The sequence below is a fragment of the Bison bison genome, unplaced genomic scaffold (assembly GCF_000754665.1).
Source record: "Bison bison bison isolate TAMUID 2011002044 unplaced genomic scaffold, Bison_UMD1.0 scf7180017864371, whole genome shotgun sequence".
NCBI classification, from domain to species: Eukaryota; Metazoa; Chordata; class Mammalia; order Artiodactyla; family Bovidae; genus Bison; species Bison bison.
The window spans coordinates 9,964,188-9,972,238 of record NW_011494943.1 but is presented as its reverse complement, the minus strand read 5'-3'; the positions used below and the strand labels follow the sequence as shown (position 1 = coordinate 9,972,238).

Here is an 8,051-nt window from a genome sequence, read left to right as displayed (position 1 = left end):
ACAGCCATCAGCCGCCTTGCTCTGTAACCAGAGCAAAATCAGCCAGACTGCAGCCTTGGGCGGCTGCCATCCTCCCCATCGCCATCCCAGCCACCCCCACTCAGAGCCAAGGGCGGGGAGGGAAGCAGGAAGCCTTGGCAGCAGCCAACCCCAGAAGGAAACAGGGTCAGGTGGTTTCTAGAAATTGAAACTAGACTGAGCTTCCTGAAGCGCTTCCTGGGACCAGCCTGACACACTCTGAACTGGGAGGGTTTTCTGGGTTGGAGGTTCCTCTGCAAGTGGGAGGCCTTAGGACAGCCATCCGCAGGTGCTCCGGGCAGGTAAGCTGGTAACCTTTTGCTCTCAGGTGGGTGTCCCTGTCTTTATACAGTGTAATCTTGCAGTGGCCAAGTCTCCCAGCCTGTGCTCAGTTAGGGATCTGATGCTCCTCCTGAAACCAGGGCCCATCACTGCTGCTCCTGTGTCTCTCTGTCCAGTTGGGCAGGTTGTTCACTGGTGCACAAGGACACCACCCAAAGGGGCAAGCAGTTCAGCTGAGGTGCTCCCTCCGATCTGTGCTTTTTAGCTCAGGCTGCTGCTGCTGCTACTGCTAAGGCACTTCAGTCGTGTTCGACTCTGCGACCCCATAGACGGCAGCCCACCAGGCTCCCCCGTCCCTGGGATTCTCCAGGCAAGAACACTGGAGTGGGTTGCCTGAAAGTGAAGTCACTCAGTCGTGTCCAACTCCTAGTGACCCCATGGACTGCAGCCTTTCAGGCTCCTCCATCCATGGGATTTTCCAGGCAAGAGTACTGGAGTGGGTTGCCATTTCAGCTCAGGCTAAGCCTGCCCAAAGGAAGAGCACCTTTCCCCAATTTGCACAAGAGTGCCGAATGGCCCCGGGCAGATAATTCTGCCTCATCTCTGGAATGAGTCAGGCAAAAATGGGTGGCCACAGACAGCCGGAGGGCAGTGACATTTGCATACCATGAGCCAAGTGCCTGATCGGCCATCTGCCTGGGACCCTGGGTTCCGGTTTCAGGATGAGCGAAGCTGGTGGCCCCCACTCTCTGGGGAGTGCAGAGGGTGACCAGCCGTCCCCATGTGCCTAGGACCGAGAGCATGTCCCAGGACATAGGACTTCCAGTGCTAAAACTGGGACAGACCCCAGTGTGCTGCGTGGTTGGTCATCCTGGCCACTCAGCCATCAGCTGAGGTCAGTGTAATGAAGAGAGGGTGGCCACTGGGCAGATTCCCCCACGGCCACTCACCACCCACAGCTCCCCAGCTGTGTGAGCAGAGCTGGCTATCCTTCCGGGCTTCAGCCCCCTCACTTGTAAGGTGGGATCAACGAGGTCTTTCTCAGGGTTGTGGTCGGGATTCCGTGAGCCAGTGGTGTGAGCAGTCCAATCCAGGGACTCTGCTCAGTGACAGCGGACCCTCGTGCCTGGGAGCCCCCGGAGGGTCTGGTTACCAGGCCCTGACTCGTGGTGCAACAACAGCGGCCACAGCCCTGCTGGCTGGGCCCTGAGGTGGGGTGTGGGTGTCGCAAGGCCCTCACTGGGCCAGAGCAGCAGGGACTCTGCACCCGCTCCATGCCCCTCTTCCCGCCTCACCGTGCTGGTATGTGGACATGAAGGAGGGAGGCAGGTGAGGGCCAGGATGTGGGCGAAGAGAAAAAGCGAGCCATGAGAATTACAGAGGCAAGACAGCCCAGCAAAAGTGGAGAGACTTGGGTGCCTCCCGCTCCCCTTCCCCAGGGCTGGCTGTGTGGCCTTTGCGGTCCCCCGCCTCCTCCAGCCTCTGTTTCTTGGGGACACTGACCTCAGAGGCGGCAGTGCCAGGACCAGAGTGTCCTCTCGTCTCGTTCCCCTGCCCCAGTCTCCCCCAACCCCACCCAGCTGCCCAGGCGGAGGCCTGGGTCTTAGCCCTCAACCCTCTTCCCCCACCCCCCGCCCACCCCAGCCCAGTCTCTTCACTGCCGTCCGTCGCCGTGTCGCCCCTGCCCGGACTTCTGTGGCCTCCCCCTGACACATCTCCCCACCTGCCACCTGACCCTCCCTTCCACGTTCCACATGGTCCATTCATGCAAAGTTCTTCGGCAGCTGCAGACCTCAGGGTACTCTCACAAGCTGGCCTGCCTTCTGAGCCATCCCTGCTATCTCTCAGCCACCCTGAACGGGGTCCCCCAGGCTCCCCAATCTCGGCCCTGCACCCTCTGCCTCCTCCCTCCCCGCCCTTCCCACCCATGTCCCCTGACAGTCATGCCCAGGGCCTAGCTTTCTGATATGGGCACCTTTTTCCTCCCGCTGTCCTCGCTGCCCAGAGACCCCCCCTTCATCTGGGCAAGTCTTCCTCATCCTCAGAGGACCACCTTCAGACGAGGTGAGGGCCCCCGCTGGGACACCCAGAGCACCCTCCACGAGGAGGGCCCGAGGCCTGTCCAGCTCCACCCTCTCACTCCGCTGCCTCCTTTCGCTGCAGGACAAGGGACCCCCAGGCAAGGCCATGGCCCCTCTACGGCTCTTCTGGATATGGCTGCTGGTCGTGGGGACTCGAGGTGAGCTGACCCCCAGGAATGCTGAGAGCAGCCGTCTGTGACCTTGCTCTACAAGGTCAGCCCCTTCCCCTTGCAGAAAGTCAAGGCAGTGTTCTGCCCGGCGCCTGGGTCACAGGGGCCAGCCTGGGTCTTCGCTCCTGAGTGAAGCCCTGGATGGCCCAACTCATGGCTTGGAGATTTGGAGAGGAGGTCAGGGGGCTCCATTCTCATCCAGCCGGAACCAGGGGGACCAGGCAGGAGGGGCTCACAGAGCAGCCGAGCCCCAAGGGGCCTGGGGTCGGTGCCCTTTGGACAGTCAGCATCCAGAGTCCTGGACACCTGTCCTCACGCTCTTCACACTCAGAGGCCCTTCCTCTTCCCAGTGACCCCATGGAAGGCCTGTTACACCCCATCTGAGAAGTGCCCTTTGACCTGGCACCCGGCTCCTGCCTGACCCTGTCGGCTCCAGCAGGGGCTGAGGTGGGGCTGGGTGGGGAGGTCAGCAGGCTGAGTCCCAGAAGAATGAATGTGGAGTGGGACCCTGCTTTCTCTCCTGGTCTGGCATACTCTTCCTGTGTTTCCAGGGTGCTCTGGACCTTTGCCCCCAGGCCTTCCCAAACATCCCTCCCAGGACTCCTTGCCATGGTGCCCAGGCTGCACCCCAAGCCCCAGACTCCCACAGGTGGGGCCAGTGTGGGCCTGTTCTTCCCTTGGGGTCCTGCCACCCCACTCTCAGGTGGCACCAAGCGCCCCCCTGGCCCGTCTCTATCAATGGCATGAAGGACTCAGAGCTCAAAGACTAGAAAGGGGACGTCTACCCTCAGTGTGTGTATGGAGGCAGGGGGGTGTCAATGTGTATTTTTCACTCCTCCCAGGGGCTGATCCCCTCGAGGATGGATGGGGTGTTCAAAGCTAATGGTCCAGGGTTCACCCCTGTTGAGGAGAACTCTACAGCCCCCACGAAAGCCCATGGTCCCCAGGAGTGTGGGGTAGCCATGCTTCCGCCCAGGGATGAAGGCCCAGCACCCAGCCTCCATCTTTGCTGACCTCTGCTCTCCCCTGAGAGCCCACAGGCGTGAAAGACGGCGACATGCGGCTGGCTGACGGGGGCTCCGCCAACCAGGGCCGCGTGGAGATCTACTACAACGGCCAGTGGGGGACGGTGTGTGAGAACATGTGGGACCTGACGGACGCCAGCGTCGTCTGCCGGGCCCTGGGCTTCCAGAACGCCACCGAGGCTCTGGGCGGAGCCGCCTTCGGGCCAGGTAACCCACGGGTCCCCGGGTCCCCCAAAGCAGGATGCGCTGCCAAGGAACCAGGCCCAGGAAGGGGTCATACCTAAGGCGTGCAAATGGCATTCCCACCACTGGCCAAGGTTTCCAAGGGGCAGAAGCCCTGCGCTGGCCAAGAGCTGGCCTCCCAGTCTGCACTCCACTTGCCTAGCAGCTGTTCCCTCCAGCCCAGAAACTCCACTCCAGACTTTACCTTCTTGAAACAGTTTCCCCCTAAAAGAAAAGTCTGTGTGCAGTGCCTATGACTCTGAAAAAATGAGAAATCATCCACGTATTCAGCCAGAGGGGTAGATACATAAGTTACGCAGTAATTATTTGATATCTACAAAGCGGACGGACCGGGTCGAACAAGGCTAGTTCATGGTACAAAGTTACAATAATAGATCTGCACCCATGCTCGAGTAGTCACACGACAGTGCCGGGTAAAAACATGTGCCCACATGGACCCACGCTGGAGGGGACGTCACCAACTAGGCCCTGCTTTACTGGGGTGGCAGGATTTGCAGAGTGCTTTTCTCCATCTCTGTGCGTAACTGCGACTGTCCTTTCCTAGGCTTCTCAGGGAAGCAGCTCTGTTGGCAGGGCCTTCCTCCCCGGCCGAGAGCCCCAGCCCCCCTCCAGGCTCGGTTGTCCTTGCTGTGCTTCCAGGATATGGCCCTATCATGCTGGACGAGGTGAGGTGCACGGGGACAGAGCCCTCGCTGGCCAACTGTTCATCCCTGGGCTGGATGCGGAGCAACTGCAGACACGACAAGGACGCCAGCGTGATCTGCACCAACGGTGAGCAAGGGGGCGCGGAGTGGGGCAGCGGGGTGCCCCATCCTGGGCCCCAGAGGCCCGGCCTGGATCCCAGGGATGGTGGTCAGGCCGGTTCCCCGGCTCCATGTGAATCACACACCTACCTGCGCAAAGGTTCACAGGTGATGCCCGCTCTCCAGGAGGGGCGGGAAAGCCTGCAGTTCCCACCACCTCGCAGCAAGGGGTGCCCACTTCCTCCCCCTTCTCCCTGAAGCCACTCAGAAATAACTCTGTTTTAACCTGATTCTCAGGCACTGAAGCACTTCCAAATACAGGCCCACCTCAGAGATAGCGTGGTTTCCAGACACTGCCACAAGGCGAGGATCTCAGTAAAGCGAGTCATGTCAATTTTTTTTCCCAGTGCCTGTAGAACTTGTGTGTACACTCTGCTGTCGTCTAAGTGTGCAACAGCTTTATGTCTAAAGGAACAATGTACATACTAAAATATTGAATCACTATGTTCCTCACCTGAAATTAAAATAATATTGTGAGCCATACACTTCAGTTAAATGAATAAAAAACACACTTAGAAGCAGAGCTGAGACTGGAACAAAGATTTTCTGATCCTAGCTGAGAGTTCTAGGATTCTCCGCTGCCTCCTGATTCGGCTCCACGCGAATCACACGCGTGCCTGAGCAAAGGTTCCCAGGTGATGCCCGCTATCCAGGAGAGGCGGGAAAGCCCACAGTTCCCACCACAGTAAAGAATCCCCGTGAGACAGGAAGCAGTTGTCACCGGGCCCAGGCTCCTGGCCCAGCGGCGCCCCCTTGCTGTGACATGGGGAAGTACAGGGAGACTAACTCTGCTCTAGGCACAAGGGCGGGGCCTTGCTGCCGTGAGAGGATTGAAGATGAAAAGTTTTAGGTAAAATAAATATGCATATTTTCTCTCTCTTTGTTTTTTTGAAGAGAACAAATTTAAAGAATGGCCAATCCTAAATATAATAGATCAATGCCATAAAATCAATAAACCAGTGCTGTTGCTTAGTCTCGCAGTCGTGTCCGACTCTGTGACCCCATGGACTGTAGCCTGCCAGGCTCCTCTGTCGATGGGGAATCTCCAGGCGAGGACACTGGAGTGGGTTGCCATGCCCTCCTCCAGGGGATCTTCCCAACCCAGGGATAGAACCCCAGTCTCCCACACCCCAGGCGAATTCTTTACCATCTGAGCCACCAGGGAAGCCCCAGTAAACCAGAAAAGCTAGCAGTAAAAATAATGATAATAATATACACACTTTATTTTTTTTTTAAATAATGTACATACCTTAATTAAACAATACTTTATTGGGACTTCCCTGGTGGCACTGTAATTATGACTCCACACTTCCAGTGCAGAGGACATGGGTTCAATTCCTGGTCAGGGAACTAGGATCCTGCATGCCATGAGGTACAGCCAAAAGAACCCAGTACTTGAGTGCTAAAAATTGCTAACTACCCTCCGAGCCTTCAACAAGTCATAATCTTTTTGCAGTAGTAACATCAAAGATCACTGAGAATTGCCAAACCATGACACAGAGACACAAAGTGAGCAAATGTCATTGGAAAAAAAAATAGCATAGCTCAAGACACTGTTGCCGCAACCTTCAGTTTCTGAGAAACATGGCCACGCACAGTAAAGTGAGGTGCCTCTGCACCCCGTGTCTGCACACTGCAGGCTCACCCCTTGAATCGGCAGCCTTCTGTTTCTGCTGGGAAAGGGGGTGCATCACCCCCAAACCAGGCTGGGAGCTTCCAGTAGCTTCTCTAGGCCTCAGTCCCTTGTAGGAGGCTACCAAGGACCCCAAAGCTCTAAACCACATTGCCATGGGACCCTCTTCAGACCAGACGAGGCAGGAGGTTCAGGTTTTAGAAAGTCACATCTGGGTGATTGATTGACTGACTGATTGGGATAGGACCCCAAGTTCTGGAAGTCAGCCCCTCCAGATCCCCCCCAAGATGTGCCATCTGAATGTTGGGTGGGGCAGGTGAGCTATGACATAGGGGTGTTTGACGGGGTGGGGCTCTGGGCCACGGGGGCCAACGGCACCCTGCGTTCCAGGGCCGTTCTTTCCTCGTCTCCCCAGGAGCCTTTCTGAGTTGATAAGGCAGGATCCGCAGTTTAAGGGAAGAATCTGACTCCGGGGAGCAAAAGTATTTTTGGGTCACAGAGGAAGCGAGTGCCGGGGCCCCTCCTAACATGTGTCTCCCTCCATAGAAACCAGAGGTGTCTACACCCTCGACCTATCTGGCGAACTCCCTGCGGCCCTAGAGCAGATATTTGAGAGCCAGAAGGGCTGTGACCTGTTCATCACGGTGAAGGTGCGTGAGGAAGACGAGATAGCCATGTGTGCCCACAAGCTGATCCTGTCCACCAACCCCGAGGCCCACGGCCTATGGAAGGAGCCGGGCAGTAGGGTCACCATGGAGGTGGACTCTGAGTGTGTGCCCGTCGTCAAGGACTTCATCAGGTGAGTGGCCTCGGGGCCGGGCCCGGGGACTGGGCAGCGTCCCCGCCAAAGGAAAACCCCAGGGACCAGGGATGCGGCACCAGCCGCAGCTGTGCTCACCTGAACACATGCGAGGGCAACCGCATATGTGCTCTCACACTTGTGTGCTCGCACACCCACACACGTGCGCACACGCACCTTCACAGCCACGGGTCCTCACCTTTGCACACACATTCTTATGTATTCTTTCCACAGGGACTGTGAGAAATGGGTCAGCCCTCACACATACACACACACACACACCCCACACCTGTCTCTCAGGTGTCATAAGCACCCAAAAAAATAACTATCAAAGTCATTCTTCCTCTTCTCACCTCACTGATCTGCTCCTGCGAAAAATTTTTTTTAAAGAAACGGGAATCCAAGTCTGCTGCCTGAAGAAAGTGGGGAGAAAATCCCCAGGCGGCACCGTCCAGGCGTCAGTCTAACCAGCCGGCCAACCACACCGGGAGCCCGTCTCCCATTTGAGAGTGGCCCCCGAGGGGTCAGCCCCTTCCCCCACAGACCATCCTGCTGGGGGGTCACTATGTCACCACCTCAGGTGGGCTTCCCAGGGACTGGCGTTCTGGGAGCATCAATTTAAAGAGAGAACCAAGTGTATGAAAAGCCGTTCCCTCTCATGACCCAAAGTTGTAGGTAGCCGAAAGTGACATTTAAGAGGAATCGGCAAATGGCAGTTTAAAAAGATTAAATGGCGTCTTCTCAGCCAAGGATGAGAGCTTGGCAGCTGTCCTGTGCCCCTCCCAGCAGGACTGAGGTCTGTGATGCATCTGTGCCTGGCCCCAGCCTCTCGGCCCGTCAGTCACCGCCCTTGGTCAGAGTCAGTGGTTCTCTGGACTGTCTAGCCATGTGCTCCAGCTCGCTCTCTCTGCCTCTCTCTGCCTTCCTGCCTCTGTCTGCCTGTCTCTCTCTGCCTCTCACTCCATCTCTCTCTATCTTCCTATTGCCCCGTATCTTG

General features: G+C 57.2%; 1 protein-coding gene across 2 annotated transcripts in view; it reads left to right on the top strand.

Moving 5' to 3' along the window:
* Positions 1-169: 169 nt before the first annotated feature.
* Positions 170-8,051, top strand: part of LGALS3BP (lectin, galactoside-binding, soluble, 3 binding protein) — a 10,666-nt gene continuing 2,784 nt past the window's right edge. The window contains exons 1-5 of one of the 2 annotated variants that reach the window (XM_010856274.1): positions 170-320; positions 2,464-2,539; positions 3,592-3,783; positions 4,459-4,590; positions 6,802-7,054. In XM_010856274.1, the coding sequence (XP_010854576.1) occupies positions 2,488-2,539; positions 3,592-3,783; positions 4,459-4,590; positions 6,802-7,054 (629 nt within the window). In that variant the 5' untranslated portion in view covers positions 170-320; positions 2,464-2,487. Of the gene's footprint in view, positions 321-2,463; positions 2,540-3,582; positions 3,784-4,458; positions 4,591-6,801; positions 7,055-8,051 lie in introns of both variants that reach the window. The other variant, XM_010856273.1, reaches the window with a different exon arrangement.